This window comes from Hyla sarda, chromosome 7 (genome assembly GCF_029499605.1).
Source record: "Hyla sarda isolate aHylSar1 chromosome 7, aHylSar1.hap1, whole genome shotgun sequence".
Lineage (NCBI taxonomy): Eukaryota > Metazoa > Chordata > Amphibia > Anura > Hylidae > Hyla > Hyla sarda.
Genome location: NC_079195.1, coordinates 91,852,151 through 91,865,633, shown reverse-complemented (window position 1 = coordinate 91,865,633; position 13,483 = coordinate 91,852,151). Strand labels below are relative to the sequence as shown.

At 42.3% G+C, this 13,483-nt stretch overlaps 1 protein-coding gene across 1 annotated transcript in view; it reads right to left on the bottom strand.

The window, feature by feature from the left end:
* Window positions 1–13,483, bottom strand: part of PCDH15 (protocadherin related 15) — a 1,516,206-nt gene that overhangs the window by 227,738 nt on the left and 1,274,985 nt on the right. Inside the window, exon 28 of the mRNA XM_056530010.1 lies at window positions 4,745–4,872. Coding sequence (XP_056385985.1) covers window positions 4,745–4,872 — 128 coding nt within the window. The remainder of the gene's footprint in view (window positions 1–4,744; window positions 4,873–13,483) is intronic.

The window sequence follows — 13,483 nt, the reverse complement described above, 5'->3', positions numbered from 1 at the left end:
TTAGTCAGGGTCCGCTTATTCAGGTCTGACATCCGGTAAAGGTCCGAGCTGAACACTAAGGCCTGGTTCACACCTAGTGGCCTCAGTGCCATGAATGAAAGAGCAAACGAGCAACTGAAGTGTGGAGGATGTATGACTTGAATACTGCCACACACTGTATCGTCTGAATATAATACTGCCGCACACTGTACCCTCTGAATATAATACTGCCACACACTGTACCCTTTGAAAATAATACTGCCCCACACTGTACCCTCTGAACATAATACTGCTGCACACTGTATCCTCTGAATACAATACTGCAACACACTGGGCCCCTGAATATAATACTGACACACCCTGTACCCCTGAATATAATACTGCCGCACACTATACCCTCTGAATATAATAACGCCACACACTGAGCACCTGGTATATTGCTGCCACACACTGGACCCCTGGTATATTACTGCCAAATACTGGGCCCCTGGTATATTACTGCCACACACTGTGCCCATGAATATATTACTGCCACACACTGTGTCCCCTAAATATAATACTGCCATACACTGCACACCCTGAATATAATACTGCCACACACTGGACCCCTGGTATATTACCCCCACACACTGTACCTCTAAATGTAATGCTACCACATACTGTGCCCCTTAATATAAAACTGCCACACACTGTGCCCCTGGTATATTACTGTCACCCACTGTGCCCCTGAAAATAATTCTGCCACACACTGTACCTCTGAATATAATCCTGCCACACACTGGGCCCCTGGTATATTACTATCACACACTGTACCCCTGAATATAATACTACCACACACTGTGCCCTGAAATATATAACTGCCGCACACTGTACCCCTGAATATATTACAGCCACCCACTGTGCCCTGAAAATAATTCTGCCACACACTGTACTCCCTGAATATAATGCTGCCACACACTGGTACCCTGGTATATTCCTGCCACATACTATGCCCCTGGTATATTACTGCCACACATTTTTCCTCTGCAATATTACCACACACTATGCCCCCAAATACATTTTTGACAAATACTGTGCCCCGTACTGACTAATTGTATCTCTATGTCCCAAAGAATTATTGATGCCACTGTGCCCCCAGAATTAATGATGTACCAATGCTCACAGAATTATTGATGCCCCTCTGCCCCCAGAATTAATGATGCCAGTGTGCCCTTAGAATTAATGATGCAACTGTTCCCCAGAATTAATTATGCCACTATGCCCCAAGAATTAATTATGCTGCTGTGCCCCCAGAATTAATGATGCCACTGTGCCCTCAGAATTAATGATGCCACTGTGCCCCCAGAATTAATGATGTCACTGTGCCCTCAGAATTAATGATGCCACTGTCCCCCAGAATTCATGATTCCACTATGCCCCCAGAAGTAATTATGCTGCTGTGCCCCCAGAATTAATGATGTCACTGTGCTCCCAGAATTAATTATGATGCTGTTCCCCCAGAATTAATTATGCCACTATGCCTTCAGAATTAATGATGCCGCTGTGCCAGTAGAATTAAGGATGCCACTGTTCCCCCAGTTTTCTAAGAGATGCTATTTTGGAGTATGTTGATAAAAATAAATGTATGACTCCATATCAGCATGGCTTTATGAGGGATCGGTCCTGTCAAACTAACCTGATCAGCTTTTATGAGGAGGTGAGCTCCAAACTGGACCAGGGGGAATTGCTGCATGTCGTATATCTGGATTTTTCCAAAGCATTTAATACGGTGCCACATAAAAGATTGGTGCAAAAAATGAGAAGGATTGGGCGGGGGGGGGGGGGGAGAGTGTGTGTAAGTGGGTAAGTAACTGGCTCAGTGATAGGAAACAGGGTGGTTATTAATGGTATTTATTCTGATTGGGTGACTGTTACTAGTGGGGTACCACAGGGGTCAGTCGTGGGTCCTATTCTATTTAATATATTCGTTAATGACCTTGTAGAGGGGTTAAATTATAAAGTTGAAATTTTTGAAGATGATACTAACCTCTGTAAAGTGGTAAACACTATAGAGGACAGTGCACTATTACAAAGGGATCTGGATAGGTTGGAGGTTTGGGAAGTGGCAGATGAGGTTCAACATTGATAAATGTAAGGTAATGCACATGGTGAAGAAAAATCCAGGCTGGGATTAAGTATTAAATTGGAGAACACTTGGGACGACTGACGTGGAAAAGGACTTAGGAGTCTTAGTTAATAGTACATTTAGCTGTAGTGACCAGTGTCGGGCAGCTGCTGCCAAGGCAAAAAAAATCATGGAGTGCATCAATAGAGGCATAGATGCCCACGACAAGGAAATAATTTTACCGCTGTTCAAATCACTAGTCAGAACACTCATAGAATACTGTGTACAGTACTGGTAACTAGTGTACAAGAAAGATATAGTGGAGCTGGAGAGGGTTCAAAGACGGGCAACCAAGGTAATACGGGGAATGGGAGGACTACAGTACCCAGAAAGATTATTCCGAATTAGAATTATTTAGTTTAGAAAAAAGAAGGTTTAGGGGAGAGATAATAACTATGTATAAATATATCAGGGGACCGTACAGAGATCGCTCCCATGATCTATTTATACCCAGGACTGTATCCATAACAAGGGGAGGAAAGAAGGTTTCTACACCAGCACAGACGGGGGTTCTTTACTGTAAGAGATGTGAGACTGTGGAATTCTCTCCCGGAGGAAGTGGTCATGGTGAACTCTGTAAAAGAGTTCAAAAGGGGTCTGGATGTATTTTTGGAGAATAATAGCATTGCTGGTTATGTATACTAGATTTATAGGGACAGAACATTGATCCAGGGATTTGTTCTGACTGCCATATTTGGAGTCGGGAAGGAATTTTTACCGCTAGTATGAGTTTTTTTTTTTTTTGCCTTCCACTGGATCAACTCAGTAGGGACTCATTAGGGATATAGGTTGAACTTGATGGTCTCTGGTCTTGTTTCAACCTCATAAACTATGTAACTATGTAAGAATTAATTATACCACTGTGCCTTACGAAATTAATGATGCCACTGTGCCCCCAGAATTAATTATGCCGCTGTGCCCCGCCAGAATTAACTATGCCACTTTGTCCCCAGAATTAATTATGCCACTGTCCCCCAGAATTAGTTATGCCACTGTACCCCCAGAATTAATGATGACACTGTGCCCCTAGAATTAATAATGCCACTGTGCCCCCAGTATTAATGATGCTGCTATGCCCCCAGAATTAAGGAAGCTGCTGTGCGCCCAGAATTGTTTGTGCTGCTGTGCCCCCAGAATTAATTATGATGGTGTACCCCCAGAATGAATCATGCTGCTGTGCCCCCAGAATTAATTATGAAACTGTGCCCCAGAATTAATTATGCCACTGTGCCCCCAGAATTAATTATGCCACTGTGCCCCCAGAATTAATTAAGCCACTGTTCCCCCAGAATTAATTATGCAACTGTGCCCCAAGAATTAATGATGCTGATGTGCCCCAGAATTAATGATGCCACTGTGCCCCAAGAATTAATGATGCCGATGTGCCCCCAAAAATAATTATGCTGCTGTGCCTCCAGAATTAATTATACCGCTGTGCCCCAATAATTAATTATGCCACTGTGCCCCCAGAATTAAGGATGCCACTTTGCCCCCAGAATTAAAAATGTCCTTGTGCCCCCACATGAACTTTGCCACTGTGACTCTCCAGCTATTGCAAACTACAACTCTCATCATGCGCAGACAGAAGGTCCCAATGGGAGTTGTAGGTCTAAAACAACTGGATAGTCACACATGGAGGAACACAAATTTTAACCTGAGCTTTGGCTCCTAGGTCCCACGCTGCTCCTAGTCAGGCTTGGCCAAAGCAGAGGATTCAGGCAGCGGTAATTGCGCGCCTGCATCACAGGAGAAGCGCCGGGCGGCCGGGCAGGGAACACAGTGCTCCCTTGCTCCGGGGCATGGCTATTCATTTGTATCGGTGTCTTAGAGACACCTATACAAATAAATGAGGGGAGATCCAGCCAGCGGTCTGGATGATTTGCGGCCACGGTCCGAATCTGGACCGTGGTCCGCCAGTTGAATACTCCTGCTATATAACCTCCTTCCATTTCACATGAGATTCCAAAGAGAGCTGCTGGGCTGATAAAAACCCAAAGTTGCATATATTCAAGTAACCTTCTCGATCATGAATATAAACATATGGCACATTTTAAGGCTGTTACCTGGATATAATAAACTTTGGTAATATATCAGTGCCCATTGGAACCTGATGTGAAATGGAAGGAGACTTTAAAGGGGTTCTCCGGTGCTTAGACATCTTATCCCCTATCCAAAGGAGGCGTGACATCACATGCCACCTGCCCTGTGGTCGCCGGTAATCAGTCCCGGAGCGAACACGCTCAGGGGACAGATTACAAACGGGGTGCCGCGTGCAAGATCCCGGGGGTCCCCAGCGGCGGGACTTCCGCGATCAGGCATCTTATCCCCTATCCTTTGGATAGGGGATAAGAAGTCTAAGCACCGGAGAACCCCTTTAAGTTTAATGGCTTCTTTTGACCATCAAGTTGTACAGAGCTGTAAATCAGAACCTATTGCCTGGGATCATGTTCTTTATCTGTAAACCTCTAAATACAGAAGACTTTAGAGTTTGTTTCTGTTGACTTTCATTGCATTATACATTAGTTACCATTAGGTAGATATTTTCGCCCTATGACCAAATTCACATAGGTTCTCGTTCACTCTTTGCTTTTCAAATCTTACCTTGACTTTAAGCACTGACGCAAACATCCTGGCATCTTCTGACACTCCTCCCAGATAGAGCTTTTTTGAAAATAGTGGGGCATGATCATTTTCATCCTGCACTTCAATGTATACTATAGCTGTATTACCTGCAGTAACAAAAAAAATGAGATATTGCTTAAAACAAAAATATCCATTAGTCATAAATAAAATAATACCACAGTACATCATGCTAAATCTACCAGGGCAGAAAGCCCTACACACTTGTGTTAGACCGTTTTAAAAGGAATGTGTCATGTATTTAATTGACATTCCATTTATTTTAACAGACTTCGCATAAATCAACAGTACGAGTGAATATATGAAACATATAATATACTGAGAATTGCTTCTTTCACCAATTATGAGCTGCTGTACTTTCCCCTGCCTCCTGCAGCATCATTTACTATAAAAAATTGTCTTAACAGATAAGACAGATTATCTGCTCACTGAGGGATCAGTTACATGCTGTCAAAAATAGTCTGCATAGAAGATAAAAGAAAAGGATCATAATATCAGAGAAAAGTTGTTGATTTTTACAGGCTCCAGGAAGGTATAAAAAAACAGGAGGTCTCCCAGAGATCAGAGAAATGCATCTAGAGCCTTGTATAATTTGCACTTTTGCTATGCTACCTTACCTAGACTTCCAGCTGTAAGATAAAGCTGTCATTAACTCACCCACCTTCTAATGATATGTATTTTCATTGTACCAGCTTCTGGATGGAAAGGTCTTACTATGAGATCTTACCAGTAAACATTTAAAACCTTGTTAGCACAGGGTGCACTACCTGTAGATTACAATTTGACTCAGGAGCAGTTACAGTAATTCTAAAGATTAAATTTTTTACTCTGTACTTTGTAATACCATTAGGTCTTGCACACAAGTAAATATAGGAACTAAGATAAACACTAAGATTTCCAAAGCTGTAAGACAGTGATCAGTGACTTCCACTGTGCTTTGATTTGTTTCTGTTCCCCTTCATTCATGTCAATGGGAGGGGGCGTGATGGCCGTCACCCCCCCCCCCCCTCAGACATGAATAGAGGGGGCATGGTGCGATGTCACAAGGGGGCATGGTGTGGCGCCACGTCTCCAGTTCTGGAAACACAGAGGTTTCCGAGACTGGGGAAGCAGCCCCGCATAGAATGTGAGTGCTGCAAAGAGTACGCAAGAGTACCCAGCAGCAGGCCCTCTGCAAGCAGACATCTTATACCTTATCATTTGGATAGGGGATAAGATGTCTTTGGCCAGAATACTCCTTTAATGGCATCCCAACCCCTATTAATCCCACTATCCTCCCAGAATTTTTTTTTTAATGGTTGCCTCTGGTATTAAGGCATGGATTTGGCCAAAATGATCCTTCCAGGGATCACCTGTACAAAACACTGTGATTTTTTTTCTCACACCCTAGACATTAAATACAATTTCAGACAGAGGTAACTTAAATAATAGTATTTCATACCTGCTTATAATTAACTGTTACATTTGTGGTCATGCTGATGATTTGCCACTTTCAGGAGTTTTACAATTTTGTACACTATTTACAGATGTGTCCACCCCTACCTTTCTTTTTGTTTAGTTAAAATACAACAGTGATTAGAAATATTTTGCATTACAAAATAAAAAAAGGATAAAATATATTAAAAAAATGTAAGCATTTCTGCAATCTATTTTTTATTAGCCTCTACTGACCCATTTTGTGTGAAACCAGTTATCAAATAGGGACCTCGCCTTGTTCCTAATATATGTGCTACCCATGCACAGTAGTTTTGTATGGGCAATGGCGTAGCTGCACAGTTCCTTGATGTTCCTAAAGCTCTGTTTTGTTCTACATAGTTTTACCAGATGTGGACCTGATGCTAAAGACAGGGAGAATTAGATAAAGCAGCAGGTAAACCGTTTTAATGATAGAGGGAGGGAGCAGGCTGCTACTAAATGGCTAACCCAATGCTATACCTGATACCCTCTGTCTCTGGCATTGGTTATAACATCTTACAACTCTATTTAGAGAGAGAGAGAACACCAGGAACTGTGAGGGACATTGAATCTATGCTTCAGACGGTATACAGCTACTTTGTATAGGCACCACATAGCAACAGCAGTTTAGGAATAGATAGGGGCTTGCTTGTTCAACAAATTAAATAAAAAGCAAACATTTATTTATAATATTTATCTTGGGGGAAAAAAACCTGTTATGACAGTTACACTTTAAAGGGAACATATATTGTGCAGCTAATTTTGCTGCCCATTAACTTCAATGGGTGGCAAACTCAGCTGCTGTATTCTGCTACATATTTTGCTCCTGTGTATTTTCCTATCCAATGGAGTTATTGGGTAGCAAAACCAGCTGCAGAAAATATGCAGCTAAATACGGCACCTCTGACCCTACCCTAAATAGGCACTGTCATTTGAACAAACTTTTCATAAATTAATGGCCGGTAAGTAGACAGCTCTCACCTCCCACTGGACACAGGTGTGCACGGACTGGCGGAAGCGCAACCGTCCAATACAGCAAACAAGAGAGAACGTCCAGCACTCGATGTCCGTTGCAATAGTGTTTATTGGCATAAATGCAGATACATGAACAGGACAGAGTGTAAGCTTACGCTCTGTCCTGTTCATGTATCTGCTTTTATGCCAATAAACACTATTGCAACGGACATCGAGTGCTGGACGTTCTCTCTTGTTTTCATAAATTAATAGTACAACCTGAGTAGAGAGTAGCTGTCACTCATGCACACTGCCACTCCACTCATTCTCTATGGGAACTGCCAAGATTGGTGAGTAGATCATTCAGTTATCTTGACAGGCTCTTTACTCTTTAGGGAGACTCTGTTCTCTATTCTGAAGATTGCCGGGGAGTCTCACTATTTGGACCCCCCATAATTAGATAGTTATCCCCTGACCTGAGAATAAGGGATAATTTGTATTTGTGAAGAAGCCAAAAGGACACATCTTTAGCTCTATCAGCTTTTGTCTTCTTGAGAGTGAGACATTATGGATATAATTTTATAGCATTTTGTGCATTAACAAGACTTTTATAATGGATAATGGATATAAAGCTACCTCTAAGATTGAAAGTAGTGAACTCCTGCCAGGACCCATGTTGGTTTGGCAATAACCTGCTGTTTAGATTTTACATAATGAGCCATTTTACGACATTTCCCTTTCTAAACCATAAGACATCCAACCCAGTAATCTCTGTTTAATCAGGCTGTACATTTTCCTTATATAACCACAGAATTCTCATTAAGACCTAACCCAATAGTCTGAGTTAACATTTTAGGCTTTTTTCTAAGTAAATGTTCTTTGTGTGGGAGTGTTTGTTTAATGTGGAAAGTTGCAGGATTTGCATTACTAAGAATTTATTATACGTATGACCCTGAACAATCTGCTCTCTGCCACAAAACACCGACTTGACATGGTAATCCGATTCCACTTAAATTTTGATCTGCAAAAAGCAAACATAGATGAAATCTTATTTGCCATAGACATGTATGCCAGGAAGAATTAAATTGCAATATACTCACAGCTTAGTAAAGGAGCTGATATTCATAATGCTGTCAACCTTTTAAAGACATCATTTTTTTTTTGCACTTTTATTTTCTTTACCTTCTGATAAAACTTTCAATTTTCTAGCTACAGTTCATTATCTAGTAAGGTCTATAGGTCCATATTATTAAAATGATATCAAAATTATACAGTTTTTCTTGTAGCCTGATGACCATGGGGACGAAGTATTGTGATGTCAAGACTCCGCCCCCCCTGTGATGTCACACACCGCCCCCTCAATGCAATTCTATAGGAGTGACCATTTACCTATTTGGATTCATGTTGAGTGCTTTTTATTAGTGCTAATAGTAAAGCAATGCTTTGTAGAGGAGAATACTATAAGGGATTATTTTCACCTACTCTGCCTTACAACATACACTTTTCACTGACTAGGAAATAATAGTAATAATTAGAGATGAGTGAATTTTTTTTTTAAAATGTGATCTATTCGGCCAATTAGCCGAATTTTCCGAAAAAATTAGGTTCAGTCCGAATTTATTTGCGGCAAATTGCTATTAACCCCTTAAAGGGGTACTCCACTGAAAACCTTTTTTTTTTTTTAAATTAACTGGTGTCAGAAAGTTAAACAGATTTGTAAATTGCTTCTATTAAAAAATCTTAATCCTTCCTGTACTTATTAGCTGCTGAATACTACAGCGAAAATTATTTTCTTTTTGAAACAAAGGACTGTCTGCTGACATCACGAGCCCAGTGTTCTCTGCTGACATTTCTGTCCATTTTATGAACTGTCCAGAACAGCATATGTCTGCTATGGGGATTTCCTTTTACCCTGGACAGTTCCTAAAAATGGACAGAGATGTCAGCAGAGAGCACTGTGCTCGTGATTCAGCAGACAGCTCTGTGTTTCAAATGGAAAATAATGTCCACTGTAGTATTCAGCAGCTAATAAGTACAGGAAGGATTAATATTTTTTAATAGAAGTAATTTACAAATCTGTTTAACTTTCTGGCACCAGTTGATAAAAAATAAATAAAAAGTTTTTCACCGGAGTACCCCTTTAACCCCTTAAGGACCAAGGACGTACCGGTACGTCCTTGGTCCTGCTCTTCTGATATAACGCGGGGTTACACAGTAACCCCGCGTCATATCACGACGGGCCCGGCGTCATAGTGAAGCCGGGACCCGCCTCTAATAGCGCGCAGCGCCGATCGCGGCGCCGCACGCTATTAACCCTTTAGCCGCGCGCTCAGAGCTGAGCCGCGCGGCTAAAAGTGAAAGTGAAAGTTCCCGACTAGCTCAGTCGAGCTGTTCGGGATAGCCGCGGCTAATCGCGGCATCCCGAACAGCTGACAGGACAGCGGGAGGGCCCCTTCCTGCCTCCTCGCTGTCCGATCGCCGAATGACTGCTCAGTGCCTGAGATTCAGGCATGAGCAGTCATGCGGCAGAATCGTTGATCACTGGTTTCTTATGAGAAACCAGTGATCAACATAGAAGATCAGTGTGTGCAGTGTTATAGGTCCCTATGGGACCTATAACACTGCAAAAAAAAAGTGAAAAAAAAAGTGAATAAAGATCATTTAACTCCTCCCCTATTAAAAGTTTGAATCACCCCCCTTTTCCAATAAAAAAAAAAACACAGTGTAAATAAAAATAAAAATAAACATATGTGGTATCACCGCATGCGGAAATGTCCGAATTATAAAAATATATCATTAATTAAACCGCTCGGTCAATGGCGTGCGCGCAAAAAAATTCCAAAGTCCAAAATAGTGCATTTTTGGTCACTTTTTATATCATTTAAAAATGAATAAAAAGTGATCAATAAGTCCTATCAATGCAAAAATGGTACCGTTAAAAACTTCAGATCACGGCGCAAAAAATTAGCCCTCATACCGCCCCATACACGGAAAAATAAAAAAGTTATAGGGGTCAGAAGATGACAATTTTAAACGTATTAATTTTCCTGCATGTAGTTATGATTTTTTCCAGCAGTCCGACAAAATCAAACCTATATAAGTAGGGTATCATTTTAATCGTATGGACCTACAGAATACATATCAGGTGTCATTTTTACCGAAAAATGTACTACGTAGAAACGGAAGCCCCCAAAAGTTACAAAACAGCGTTTTTTTTTCAATTTTGTCGCACAATGATTTTTTTCCCCACTTCACCATAGATTTTTGGGCAAAATGAATGACGCCATTACAAAGTAGAATTGGTGGCGCAAAAAATAAGCCATCATATGGATTTTTAGGTGTAAATTTGAAAGAGTTATGATTTTTTAAAGGCAAGGAGCAAAAAACGAAAATGCAAAAACGGAAAACCCCCCGGTCCTTAAGGGGTTAAGGACTAGGGGTTTTTCAGTATTTGCATTTTTGTTTTTTCCTCCTTACCTTTTAAAAATCCTAACCCTTTCAATTTTCCCCCTAAAAATCCATATTAGGGCTTATTTTTTGCATCGCCATTTCTACTTTGCAGTGACATTAGTCATTTCACCCAAAAATCCACGATGAAACGGAAAAAAAAATTATTGTGGGATAAAATCGAAGAAAAAACACCATATTGTAACTTTTGGGGGCTTCCTTTTCTACACAGCGCATATTTTGGTAAAAATGACACCTTATCATTATTCTGTAGGTCCATACGGTTAAAATGGTACCCGATTTTTATAGGTTTCATTTTGTCGTACTTCTGGAAAAAATCATAACTACCGTATTTATCGGTGTATAACACGCACTGGTATATAACACCCACCCCCATTTTAATAGAGAAATTTAAGTTATAAAAAAAATACATATAAGATAAATGACAGACTAAATGCCATATCATCCCTCTAACTTTGATTTTGCCTGAACTTCAGTTTGGTCCCCCCTTCCAGTGCCACATCATTCCTCCCCTTTTATCAGCCCCTGTGCCATATTTACACCCCCCCTTACCCTCTCATCATTCCCCCACTGTCTCATCATTCCCCCACTGTCTCACCATTCCCCCACTGTCTCATCATGCCCCCCTGCTCATCATGCCCCCCCTGCTCATCATGCCCCCCTGCTCATCATGGCCCCCTGCTCATCATGGCCCCCTGCTCATCATGCCCCCTGCTCATCATGGCCCCCCTGCTCATCATGGCCCCCCTGCTCATCATGCCCCCCTGCTCGTCATGCCCCGCTCTCATCATGCCCCCCTGCTCCTCATGCCCTTTCCCCCCTGTTTTTGAGATATATATATATATATATATTTTTTTTTTCCCATCTTCCTTACCTAGCCGCGCTCGGCAGGCCATGTCCGCTGTCGGGTCTTGCGGGCTGCGATCAATGAAGCAGGATGAGTGAAGCTGCACAGCGTCTGGGACGTCACTCATCATTCTCTGCAGTTGCCGCTGGTCAGTGTGGCTGCGGCAACCGCAGCCATTAGAATAGTCACAGCGGCAGCACCATTGAATGATTGACGTCCCTGATTGCTCCGCTGCACAATCAGGGACGTCACTCATTCAATGGTGCTGCCGCTGTGACTATTCTAATGGCTGCGGTTGCTGCGACCACACTGACCAGCGGCGGCTGCAGCGAATGATGAGTGACGTCCCAGACGCTGTGCAGCTGGCAGAGGACGTCACTCATCCTGCTTCTCTGACCGCAGCCGGCAAGACCCGACACCGGACCTGGCCTGCCGAGCGCAGCTAGGTAAGGAAGATAAAAGAAAAACCAATACAATAAAAAGCGGGGGGGGGGAAAGGAGGAAGATTAAAAAAAACAAAGCGGGAGCGGCGCATGTCACTGATTTAAAGTGGCCACGGCCAGGCTGCTAATCCTTAACAAGCAGACACTGCTGCGGCCACTTTACATCAGTGACAAAAAGATTTATCGGCATATAACACGCAGGCAGACTTTTTGCCTTGAATTTAAGTTTTAAAAGTGTGTGTTATACACCGATAAATACGGTACATGAAGGAAAATGTATACGTTTAAATATGTCCTCTTCTGACCCCTATAACTTTATTTTTTCACATCCAGGGCAGTGTGAGAGCTCATTTTTTGTCCCGTGATCTGCAGTTTTTATTGGTACCATTTTTGATCACCTTTTATTCATTTTTTTTAATGGGATTGCCAAACAGTGTGTTGTCTGCCTGGAGGCTGGGCTGGAGAGGACCCAGCAGTCATGGTACATATTGGCACCAATGACAAAGTAAGAGGTAGGTGGAGTGTCCTTAAAAATGATTTCAGGGACTTAGGCCGCAAGCTTGAGACAAGGACCTCCAAGGTAGTATTTTCTGAAATACTGCCAGTACCACGAGCCGCACCAGAGAGGCAGCGGGAGATCAGGGAGGTAAACAAGTGGCTCAGAAGTTTGTGTAGGAAGGAGGGGTTTGGGTTCATGGAGAACTGGGCTGACTTCACTGTCGGTTACCGGCTCTACCGTAGGGACGGGCTGCACCTCAATGGGGAGGGTGCAGCTGTGCTTGGGGAGAAGATGGCTAGAAGGCTAGAGGAGTGTTTAAACTAGGGACTTGGGGGGAGGGAACCTACAGCAAAGAGGGGAAAGATAGTGTAGATAGAGAGGTGGGTATTATAAATGTACCTGGGGGTGGAGCGGAGGGAGGGGTTAGAATAGTTAATAGGAATAGGCTTCATAGGAAAATAAAACTTACACCCTTGAATCCCATTAACCCCAATAACATAAAGGATGGAAATGTAAAGTGTATGTTCACAAATGCCAGAAGCCTAGCAAATAAAATGGGGGAACTTGAGGCCTTGATACTGGAGGAACATATTGCTATAGTTGGGGTCACTGAGACATGGCTGGACTCCTCGCATGACTGGGCTGTCAATCTGCAGGGGTTTACATTGTTTCGCCAAGATAGAATGAACAGAAAAGGTGGTGGAGTCTGTTTGTATGTAAGAAGTATGAAAGTCAGTGTGAACGATGCCATAGTGTGCAATGATTCTGAGGATGTGGAATCACTGTGGGTAGAATTACAAAAGGAGGGAAATACTGAAAAAATAATACTTGGTGTAATCTACAGACCCCCTAATATCACTGAGGAAATAGAAGGTCGGCTGTATAAACAAATAGAAGGGGACGCCCAGGAAGGTACAGTGGTAATAATGGGAGATTTTAACTATCCAGATATAGATTGGGGCAGGGGGCTGGCTAAAACTACAATGGGGCGACAATTCCTAAATTTATTGCAGGATAATTTTATGGGCCAGTTT